Source organism: Fundulus heteroclitus, chromosome 2 (genome assembly GCF_011125445.2).
Source record: "Fundulus heteroclitus isolate FHET01 chromosome 2, MU-UCD_Fhet_4.1, whole genome shotgun sequence".
Lineage (NCBI taxonomy): Eukaryota > Metazoa > Chordata > Actinopteri > Cyprinodontiformes > Fundulidae > Fundulus > Fundulus heteroclitus.
In genome coordinates, this window is record NC_046362.1 from 10,025,518 (window position 1) to 10,037,666 (window position 12,149).

A 12,149-nucleotide genomic window follows, 5' to 3' on the forward strand; every position below is an offset into this window, starting at 1 on the left:
CATTGTTTGTAATTCACTCTCAGCATAAATACAGCTGTCGACCATGGGGCTAAGCAAGGAGAGAATCAGTAAGCGAAACCCACATGGTAATTTTGGAGGACATACAGAAATCTGCAGCTAAGGTGGGAGAATGCCTAAAAGTCTGGCCTCAATGGAAGACTGGCAAGAAAAAAAACATAAAAAGAACCACTGGTAGTTTGCCATAAGGCACGATGAACTACTAAAAGAAGGTGATCTGGTCTAATCAGACCAAGGGTTGAATGCTGTGTGTGTGTGGCCAAAATCTCAACACTGATGTACAGTGTTGATCCACTCCACAGTGAATCATGCAATGGCAGCATCACGTCTTGCTTTAGTGGGGACAGGTAAGATGATCTGAGCTGATGCGAAGTTGAACGGAGCTAAATACAGGGGGTCTGCAAAAGACTGAAGACTGCGCCAGAGGTTCACTTTCCTGCAGGAATCAAACCCTAAACCTACAGCGAGAGGTACAAAGGGGTGGTGTAGAAGATCAAAGCAGAACATGGAGTGGGGAGTGTTGTGTTGTTTTGTGGGGAAGTGATTTTGTGATTGTATGGTGACAAATTGTGAAGCTCAGAGAAAAGAACCTTAAGCAAGGCACTGTAAATCCTTGGAGACATACTTTCTTTAAATATGCTTCTAATCTGGGTGCAAACCAGAGTAGTGCAGTGACTCTAAAGCAGGGGACATTTTGTTAGATTTGTTTTAATCTATTATGTTTTAGTTTCCAGGTGTTCAATAAAGGTATCCATATCAAAGACAAAATCTAAAAAAAACCCAAAAAAACATGCAAAAGCGAAGTTCAGGTGCCACGGGAGTACCAGCAGCCGACCTGTCCACGTTAAACGGTGCCAGCTCGCCTCCTTACTGTACCTGCTTGATGACTGGCCGTCTGTTTTTTCTGTCGTCCAAGCAGCTGGAAGCCAGGCAGTAGATGCTCTCCACTTGGCTCAGCTCCCAGTCCGTCATCTTTCCATCCACAAACTGCTCCAGAGTCAAATCCTCGTCCTCATCATCTATGTCGTCCCTGATATCCATCTAGGAAGAAGGAAAAGGCAGCTGCAGCATTTTAAATGATCCCTTTCAATTACTTCTATAATGCGGATGTTGGCGTTTTCGTTTTGTTAACCAACAGCAGGTTGTTGCCCGATGCAATACAAAATACGTCAACCGTAGCTGGACTGAGACAAAGCAATCGCCTCTTATGCAGCTTACCAAGAACTGGGGCTCCTTGTTTTCATCAGCTGGCGGAAGTCCAGACAATATTTCCAGCAGCACCTGTTGACAGCGGAGACGTGGGGTTAATTACACGGCTCTGGGCAGAAGGCGACCTTTATTTCCTCTCCCTGCGCCTCGCAATGTTCGACCGGAACAGCCCCACTCCCACAGCTGGTCAGACGAAAACAGACTGAATGTGCAGAATAGAAGAGCACAGCCACTGGCAAAAGCTTCGCCACCAGGATGCTCAATTCTGCTCCTTACAAACCTGGGACAGCTTGTGCGTGTAAACGTTGCTCATTATAGCAGAGGTTCAAAAGCCAGAGGTACCAGTGGAGAGGGTTTAGTAAAAAAAAAAAAGGACGTTTCAGGCAGATGCAAAGAAAACACATTAAGACGGGAAGTATAGCACAATTCCGAACTGAAAAGAGAATGAGCCACATTCATTGGTCGAAGAGAATGAGCTCTTCAGTTATTTGGCTTTCAGGGAATAATAAAACAATCAGATTTTTAGCAGGTTTTTAAAATTGCTCAGATCTAACAGGAATGCCTGGACGTTGCTGTTACTGATTAAACTACAGATCTACGAATGCAGTAAATAGTCAACAGTGAATTGGAGGTTTGGGGGATTGTAGATTGTAGATGTTTGTTCTGGTTTAAATTTGGGCTGAGCTTTGAACTTTGACAGGGCCACTGTAACACCACCTAATAAGTCAGGTTTCTTCAGCATCTTTTTCTTTTTTTTAGAATTGCAATTGCAATGTCATAAACTCTAACATTCACAATCCAAGCTGAAGGCCTTTAGGGTCTCAGATGTGTCTCTTGAGAGTTTGGGCTTTCTCCGAAACACTGCACCTGAAAGCTGTTCACTGGGGGAAAACCTTTCTTTTCAATGGTTGGCAACACAATTCTTTGGAAATGGCCTTAAAACCCTCTCTCTCCCCATTGACGGGCTGGAACAGCTGCTTCTGCAAGGTCACCGGTGGCTTCTCTCCTCCTCGGCACTGCAGCGACACAAACCTGCCTGGGTCAGAGCAGCAGACTGCCACAACACCTGCTTTTATAGAGATGGTCACACTGATCATGATTAACTGATGATAGACTTTTTTTTGTAAGCAGCTATGGAGTATAGTTCAGTTGATTTCCCTTTTGGAATGTATGATGTTCTTGTACCTGCCACATTAGATTTAAATAATTTTACAACCTGGTTGAAGCAGGGAGCCTGCCAGGTAGCCGGACTGACATGAAAACATCAGTTTAAACCAAGCATCCCTCGGGTTAGGACTCCATAGACCCGATGCTCTAAGTGACACGCATCAAGCAATAGATCATTGTTTTGGGCCTGTGAAGTTGGCGAGTTAGAGAAATTATTCTTCCAAGACAATTCAATTTTAAACGAACAATCAACCACCAACCTCTCCTCAAAAAGCAAAAAATGCTGAAAATACACCAGAGCTGAAGAGGAATTGCTACACTCATAAAAAATCATCATATTCAAGCTTACACAAATATAACTTTTCCAACTGGAAGTAACGTTACCATGAAACATAAATGACAAAGATCTGATGTGATTTTTTTATATACATATCGTTAACGTGGCTAAATTCTACGGGTGAATGCTGAGATAGTTACAGATGGTCGTTACAAGCTTGCTTCACTTCCATCATTATTTTAACTCAGCTCATTAATAGCTCTGTCCCCACAGCTCCAAACTGAGAACATGACCCCACACCACGGAGGGGGGTGCAGAAATATGTAGTTTCCTCAACTGAGCAAACAGATTTTTTTTAAACCCCCTTTTTTGTATTCCCCCAGCCCTTGCTGAATACAGATGATAATATAGTGGGAAAAGATATTGGAGTTCCTCCAATACTTCCATTCCAAAATTACATTGTTTTACAAAATATTTTCTGGATCTTTTAAAGAGTTTTATTATATGGCAACTAAGTAAGAAAACAAACGGCTAGTTGGGTTCCGTTTTCCACATTTTCTTGCTGCCACAATTATGAAAGAAAAAAAAAAACAGTACATAAGCTGGCTTATCATTAAACAATGTGGTAAGGCTATATTTCACTTGTTAAAGTCGATAAATACTTAAAAAAGAAGCCAGACTTGATTTTCCTAAACCAACTACAGATCCATTTAATCACAGTTTCCAAAAAGATAGTTTTAGTGCTTCGTTAGGCATCTAAACCAAACCCCCTTCAACAACCATGGTCCAGTTTAAAACTGTGAGGAGGAGTGAAATGCTCTTATTTACACAACAGGGGGATGGATACACAACACAGAGCTCAGGTTTCACAACTAAACCAAAAGCAGAATTCAATGCACACACTGCTGAGAAAGCCTTCCTTTCTCATGCTTACGTAATTGATTTCTCTGAGCATATTTTCTTTGTTTTTGTGTGCCCAAGTCTGTTCAAAGCATACCACTCCGAAGCTGAACACATCCGATTTTGGGGTGATCTGTCCCCTCAGGGCCTCAGGAGCCATGTACGCGCGGGTCCCCACGACCCTGTCCGTCATCATCGTCGTGGACGTGTGCTTGGCAGACGCTCTCGTCAGCCCGAAGTCGGAGATTTTCGCCACAAACTTCTCATCCAGCAGGATGTTTGCGCTGAGAGGGTAAGACAAGCAGGAGTCAGGACGAGTAAGGAAGAGAAAACATCTTCGTTTTGGCTCATATCAAAGAAAGAAGCCACACATTTTTAAGTGTCTTGTTACGAGTTGAAGGAAAGATATGGTGCTTTGGTGAAGCATCGATGCTATTGGACCGTTTATTTGTGTGTGTGTTTTTTTTAAAAACCTTTTGTTAACTTGCAACCACAAACCTTAAATCTATTTCATTAAGATTTGCTGTGGCAGACCAACACAAAGTAGTGTGTAATTGTGAAGTGGAAGGAAATGGACACATGGTTTTCGAAATGTGTGACCACGTGACAAATCTCCCAGGATTCCCTTGCATTTTGCCCCCTTTTATCTCCTTAGCAACTCAGAACAGGTTCCCTGTAAACAGAAACGGCTTTCGTTTTTTGCAACTCTTAAGATAAGATAACTTTATTGTCCATCCCATTTTCTGAGACGTAAATTTGTCTTTGACGTCAGCTGGCAATGGTTCGTGCATAAAAACACACCAATTTAAAAAGTGTAGCTAAAAGAACAGCGCTACTGAAACCGAGGATGAATTTGCTGAAGACCAATTATTTTCCTGGCCTGTTTAACTACCTGATACGTGAAGAGCAAATTAGTGGAGTTCTTAACAGATTATCCCACCTGAGCTGGTGGTCTCTGCAGCTTCTCCAGAGTTACCATGGGCCCTGTGGCTACTTCTCCACCTCATGCTCTTATGCCCCAGCATGTCAGTTATGGTAGAAGGCCATGTCTTGGTATTTATTTATTAAGATTTTTGTAGCACTATCAGTCTTTATTTGACATTAAGCTGACAGGAAATAGGGTTGAGAGACGGGGAAGACATGGAGCAAAAGCCCACAGGTCGGGACTAAAACCCGTGACGGCCGCATTTAGGACCGAGGCCTCCGAACGTGGGTTGCACGCTCTACCACTTCATTATTTCAAAGGTAGTTTGGTTACACTAGATTATACTTAGGCATATCAGAATTCAGGGGTCGGTGGTGGTGGGGTACAATAGAAATGCAGGACACACTAGACATTTTTTCATTGTGAGGAGCCTACTGTAAAACTTTCCTTCTACTTCACAAACATGCAGTAACCGTGTGTTGGTCGTATCATATGCAATGCTAACCAATATGACCAAAGTTTGGGGTTGAAGGCACTGAAAACCTTTAGTCTGAGAAATTTGCTTCATAGGAAGCATGGATGTTCCTGAAATTGTTCAACAATTGTGATAAAAGCAGCTATTAAAATAGATCAATATTAGACCAAGACTTAGATCTTTGCACCTTTTAACATCCCTGTGTACGTGGTGGTTGCTGTGCAGGTACTCCAAACCTCTGGCGGTGCCTTCTGCAATCAAGCACCTCTGTCTCCAGGATAGAGGAGGACTTCCGTCCTAAGCAAATAAAGAGCACATAAATCCTCTGCATGGAGGCTCCGCTCTTCTGTCTGGGTGAAGCGGTGATCGTTTTGTTTTACCAAGCAAGCGAGTCGATCCAGCAAAGAGCCATTCGCCATGAAGGCGTACACTATGCACAGGTGCTGCTCATCGCACGAGAATCCAACCATGTCAACCAAGTTCTCGTGTTTCAAGCTGTTGGGCACAATGTTTGTTAAAGCAGACCTGCCTTAACCAGGAGTAGAAGAATGAAAAGTTTTTTTTTTTTTTCTCAGTCACTTTTCCTGCTGAGGACAAAAACTCACACTCTCAGAGTCTGGATCTCCTGGTTAAACTGATCTTGCAACTTGTCCAGAGGCATGTCTTCCACCTAAGGTGCATAATATTTTTGCAGCGTTATTTTCAGCACCGGAAACAAGGTGTCTGTCTTCTTGTACGTGAACGCTCGGACTTACTGGGTTCAGTTTTTTCACCGCCACGGGTCTGTTGTTCAGGAAACCTTTGTATACCGTGCCAAAGCCCCCCTCTCCGAGTCGACTGCCCCCGTCTGAGATGGAACGGTCGTCAAAGTTGCCCGTGATCCTCCTCAGTTCACTGTACAGAAGACTGGGGAGACCTGACAATGGATGCAAGGAAAGTGGGTCAGGGGGGGCATCGCTGCCACCTGCTGGTCAATCACGTAAAAGTGTCGTGTTGTAAAGTTATGTGGCCATATATGCTGTGTTTACTTGCTGGTCAAATAATATCAACAGCCTTGATTATAGTTCCATTACAACACTGCACACAAATATTTAAGTAGAGAAATGTTCAAAGTACTTCGGTGCAGTGGTCCCTGGTCACATCAACAGCAAAAATCAACAGTTTAAAAAATACAAAGTACGCAAGAAAATTTCTAACAAGACACAAAGTATTTTGATTTAGCTTCATTCCAATGAGGAAATTAAAAAAATTACAGAGATGAGCATATTATCATATTATACAATATGATAATTATCAAATAGCATGTTATGCTATTGCATATTATCCAATGGTGGCAGGTTTTATTGCCACCATTATGCCCAGGTATAAAAAAAGGCACACTGGCAAACAAGGAGGGCAAAAAAAAAAGAAGACAAAAAACAAAAGAAAAGATTTGTTTTGGTTTTGCATTTCTGTGTTTTTAATTTTAAGACATGTTTTCTCACCTGAAACAAGCACCTGGTTGACCAGCATAAACTACAACATGACTGTGAAGTGGAATAAGAGTTACCAGCATCCCCGCCCCCCTGCTGAAGGAATCCCACAGCATGATACCGCCCCACCACCGTGTTTTTTGTGCTGTCAGCGTCAGTAGGTTCGCAGCTGTGCCCACCTGGGTGGCCAGTTTCACTGGACTCGCTCAGTACTTGCGTCTCCGGGGCTGATGCGGCAGGTGGACACTGGTTCTGTATTTCCCCCAGTGGCCTGGTTGGAGAATCTGGGTCAGTCTGTAACGGCGAGGAAAGCTGCTGTGTCTTTGGCGATGAATATACTTGCCCTGTGGTGGAAAAACAAAAAGGTTCAATATGGTCCTAGTTAAAAAGTCATGAAAAAAATGTTGGGTATAAATTATTATATAAATTATTTTATACCATTATTTTATACCATCTGTGATAATAATAATAATAATAATAATAATAATAATAATAATAATAATAATAAATAAATAAATAAATAAATAAATAAATTCTTACCAGGTAGCAGCAGACTAGCAGCAGCCAGCAGGTCGTGACTCAGCAATATCTCCACCAGTTCTCCCACTGTGCAGTTGCTGGTGCCCCAGTCATTCAGCAGCTCCACCGTGGGGCTCCTCCCCTGAGCCACTAGGCTTTCAAACCTCCTGCAAACACACACGACGATCGTGATTTCTCCTTTTCTGAACACCCGTGATCGCCACAAGCCGGTCATGAGAGCTGACGTACCTGACGTGAAGCTGCGAGTACCTCAGCTCCCCGCTCGGCTTCCGTATGGACGCAATCACCTCCTTCCACCTGTCCTGAGGGTCGAGAAAGTCGGACAGCTGGCGGCGCAGACCGTAGCTGATGTTACGGACATAAGTAGCGGAAGTCAAAGAACTGTTCATCCCGACAGATAATGTCTGGCGATACCTGCTGTTTTTTGTTTTTTATCTGAGCGTCATGTTGACAAAATCCTTATGAAAGGTAAATAAACTGCGGGGACGATATCACTAAAACCAGACTAGCAGCAAAGGAATATGGCTCACGGTGAAGGGAAATGTGGCTTTCCAATATTGAGCAACTTCCCCAAACATAACACATCAGAGCCGCCCCACTAACAGTCTCCACCTATAATGCGGAAATAGAAAAAAAAAAGGAAAAGAAAAAGCTTGAGAGGAAGTACAGCCTGAGTTGGGTCCTTAAAGTAATTTCGAGCAGAACTCGTTTCCTTAGTGACAGTCTGTGTTTAAAGTGTGTAGTAGTAAAGCTGTGAGGAAAGAGAAGCGGAAAATGTTTGGGTGTAAACGCAAAGCACAATCCTGCCCTCTGGTGGGAATTATTCGTAACTTCCCTAATTCTAAAACTCAAGCTGCATGTTTTTTATTTTTTTTGGGGGGGATTTGGATATTCTCAATGAAGAAACAGTGCTGAAAAAACAACTACAAAGAATTATTTTTTTCATATTCCAAGAAGACAGACAACCAATTATTTTCGTCAGTGTTTCTTCTGTATATTCTGATAAATGGTAATTTGATTTTAGTTTTAAAACATAATTATAGGATAACAATCCTTTATTGTTCTGCAATAAAGGATTGTTCATTTCCTTTTTTTTGTGACCAAAAGCGTGCTCCATTAGTCAAAAGTTTGAGTCAAAGTTTGGATGTCTTCGCTGTGTATCTGCAATGTAGAAAGAAAAATAAAGAAACCCCATTAACTAACAAACGTGACTGCTGCAGCACTTTTGTTTTGAGTAAAGAGTCCTTACTAAGCAAGGGTATTCGGATCGAGCCGAATACCCCTTAAAAAAGCAGCCATGACAACAAATTTTTCATGTTTCTGATGTTTATGGGGTATAATATGATCTTTTGTGCACTGATGAGGCCTTGTGAATGTCAAATGTGAATACTAAAGTATCTGCTCAGGAGCGGTTAGCTGTGTTATTTGCTCAAAAATTGTCAGATCAAAAAACAGGTTATCTTTCTACTAGTTGCTTATTTGAAAAAAGGTCGCTGGATGGGACTGAAAAGTCGGCAAACGTTTTGGAAAATGGCGCCATACTTCCGACCGCTTTTTATCAGACATGCTTGCTTTGCTTACTGGACCAGCGGCTGCTGACTTCATTGCACGCTCTTGTGCGTGCAGTGCTGTGTTCATGTTTCGGCATGGAAAATATCCCACACTTCAGATCTCTCAGTGTCCCAGTGAAGCGTTTAGGTACAGACACATGGTACTGTTTGATTTTATGTGAATCTGTACCCAGTAGTACTAATGGGATTTGGTCAGTACCAAATCCAGTACCCATCCCTACTTTCTACGTAGGTTGTCTTTCTACGCAATTTACATTCTCCAATTATGGCACATCGTCAAGAAAACACCCTTCCTTCTCCCTTCCCCTGGTAGCTTAGTGGTAGTCTCGTTTCTGTGAGTCTGCCCCAGGACAGCAGTGGTTAGTAGCATAGCCAACAGCTGTGCTACCATGAAGGTGTGCATGTGCGCGTGAACAACTGACGTAATGTCATCGGACTTCGTAAAACGTTATACAATTACAAGCCATTTACCATTTAGCACACTATGGGAAGCCTTAAATCTTGGAGTAAGATAAGAATTCCTTAAATGTCCCTCGATGGGGGAAATTTAGGTGTGGCAGTGGCAAACACAATTATTTGTGATGAGAAAAGAAAAGAGAATACAAGGAAAGAAATGTAAACTGTGTAACTTTTGTTACTTAGTATAGATCTTAGGAAACGATTTGCACTACATTTCACATCTGAAAAATACAATCACGAATATATAATATAGACGATATACAGTTAATACATAAATAACCTTTTATAGAAGCAGTCAAAGCTTGTGGAATAGCATTAACAATGTCAGTATAGTCCTTTTGAGAACAATTTCAATTGTATTTATTTCTGAAATCTAGAAAATCATATATATTTCCACTGATCCTGTATTTCTTTCAGAAATACAGACTTTCTTTTTATTAGTATGCATCTGTTGTTCCAGATTCGTGTGTTGTGAGGTGAAAAATCATGGAGGGAGTGGGCTTATTAGGTATTTAGTGGGGGAGGGGGGTTCTGGTTGGGTGGTCCATACGGGTCATGTTGGAACGAGTAGTCGGATTGTGGTCCCCCCCCCCTCACCACCACTTGGGATTGTTGGATATGCTGGTGTACGCCGTCGTCCTTTTTTTTCCCAAGTCTGTGTGTGGTGAGTGGGGCACTAGGGTGGGAAGGTGTGAATTGGTTTTTTACTTTATTTTTTTTTTTTTGCCAGGTTCGGGTCCAAACTGCTCCCTCTCCCAAGAACATCTCAAGTCTCCACTAGGTGCGGGGCCCACCCCCCCCCGTCCTGCCCCCCTCCGCTGGCTGGCGCCTTGGCCCGCTGGTGCATTGGCGGCCCTCGGGTTCGGAACGGATTCCCGGGTGGGTGCTGGCTCATTCTTGGCGGCTGCTTCATGGGGCCTCAGGGCCCTGGGGCCCATGGCCGGTGCCACTTCCGCATAGCTGGCTGCTGGCGGAGCCCACGGGCTCGCCCCCGCGGTTCCTGGGCGTTTCGGCATTGCGGTGGCTGGGGGATTTCCTCGGGCTCGTCTCTCCTCATACCTTGGTGGGGGGGGGGGGGGGGGGGGGGGGGGCAGATTTCCTGTGTTGGCCCCTCTTGGGCAAGGCAAGGCAAGGCAAGGCAAATTTATTTATATAGCACAATTCAGTACAGGGACAATGCAAAGTGCTTTACATGATTAAAATATAGCAAATTAAAACAGAATAAAAGCAAGTACGAATAAAATGTAGATAGAAATTAGAACAAAAAAGTGGGGATTCAGTTAACTAGAACAGTTGAAGGCAATCCTAAACAAATGTGTTTTTAAACTTGATTTAAGAGGAACTCAGGCTTTCCGCACCTTTACAATTTTCTGGAAGTTTATTCCAGATAAGTGGAGCATAGGAACTAAATGCTGCTTCTCCTTGTTTAGTTCTGGTTCTAGGTATGCAGAGTAGGCTGGAGCCAGAAGACCTGAGTGGTCTGGAGGGTTGATACACCGATAACAAGTCTGTGATGTATTTAGGTGCTAAGCCATTTAGGGATTTATAGACTAACAGAAGTATTTTAAAGTCTATTTTCTGAGATACAGGGAGCCAGTGTAAGAACTTTAGAACTGGGGTGATGTGCTCTACTTTCTTAGTCTTAGTGAGGACGCGGGCAGCAGCGTTCTGGATCAGCTGCAGCTGTCTGATCCACTTTTTAGGCAGACCTGTGAAAACACTGTTGCAGTAATCTATTCGACTAAAAATAAACTCATGGATTAGTTTTTCCAGATCCTGCTGAGACTTCAGTCCTTTAATCCTAGAAATGTTCTTCAGGTGGTAGAAAGCCGACCTTGTAATTGTCTTTAGATGCTTTTGGAGGTTCAGGTCTGAGTCCATCACTACTCCCAGATTTCGGGCCTGATTTTTAGCTGAAGCAGCTGAAGCTGTGTGCTAACTTTTGATCTCTCCTCTATTGGTCCAAATGTTATTACTTCTGTTTTGTTTTTATTCAACTGAAGAAAATTTTGGCACATCCACGTATTGATTTCTTCTAGGCATTTACTCAGTGCTTGAACTGGTCCATAGTCACCTGGTGACATGGTGATGTAGAGCTGTGTGTCGTCTGCATAGTTATGGTAGCTGATGTTGTTTTTTATTATCTGAGCAAGAGGGAGCATGTAGATATTGAAAAGGAGGGGACCCAGGATGGACCCTTGGGCAACCCCATATGTGATTTTTGTCATCTCTGATGTAAAATTACCTACTGATACAAAAAATTCCCTGTCCTTTAAGTAGGATTTAAACCAGTTAAGAGCTGTACCAGAGAGGCCGACCCAGTTTTCCAGACGGTCTAACAGAATGGAGTGGTTGACAGTATCAAATGCTGCACTGAGGTCCAATAGAACCAGCACGGTGGTTCTTCCACAATCTGTATTTATATTTATATTATTGGGTGCCCTGCTGTGGGGGCCCCTTTGGGGGTCTGGGGTTATGGGTCCCCCGGCGCCTGCCTCGGTGCTCGGGGAGGCGGGCCTTTGGTTCTTCACAACCACTATTGAGCATTTTCTTCTGGAAAGATTTCACATACACGAGTGCACTCTCACAAACACCAGCAGGTGCTGGGTTCCAGGTACTAAGTGTTCACTTCTATATAGAAAGCCCATAATTTATTTATTTATTTTCTCAGCTATCACATTATACATGTCAGTTTAAATAATAAATATGATTTAGCAATGGTATCAAGGTGATAATTCATTGTATCTGTTATACTATGTCCGTTGGTTGTGCTGTTCTTTTTGCATCTCTCTTTCCGGGTGATGAAGCAGACTGAAGACGTTTTATTCTTTCCCTTTTATCTCTTTCAACTCTCTTTCTTTTTTTTTTCTCTTGCTCTTCCTTTACACTCCTACTTTCACATTGTAGTGTACACATTATTTGAAATACTTCCCGCAGGAATCACAATAAAAGTGCAGGATTTAACCCTGTACATGTGACGGAGCTCAACATCTGACCGTGTGGTCCTTGTCCACTTAGTCAAAGTGTGCACACCTGTAGGTCCAATGAAACGCCTCACTGCTTCTTCTCATCTTTGTGTTGCTTGTAGACGCTGAAAAAAGTTTCTGTATGACGATGTTAGTTATGAGATGCATTA

General features: G+C 42.8%; 1 protein-coding gene across 1 annotated transcript; it reads right to left on the minus strand.

The window, feature by feature from the left end:
- Positions 1-865: 865 nt before the first annotated feature.
- Positions 866-7,572, minus strand: LOC118566149 (interleukin-1 receptor-associated kinase 4-like). The gene is made up of 10 exons (XM_036147315.1): positions 7,212-7,572; positions 6,984-7,129; positions 6,623-6,787; positions 5,727-5,887; positions 5,577-5,641; positions 5,352-5,466; positions 5,159-5,268; positions 3,669-3,855; positions 1,237-1,299; positions 866-1,059 (listed from the first exon to the last, which is right to left on the minus strand). The coding sequence occupies exons 1-10, from the start codon at positions 7,370-7,372 to the stop codon at positions 886-888; spliced, it is 1,347 nt and encodes a 448-aa protein (XP_036003208.1). The 5' UTR covers positions 7,373-7,572; the 3' UTR covers positions 866-885.
- Positions 7,573-12,149: the final 4,577 nt, after the last annotated feature.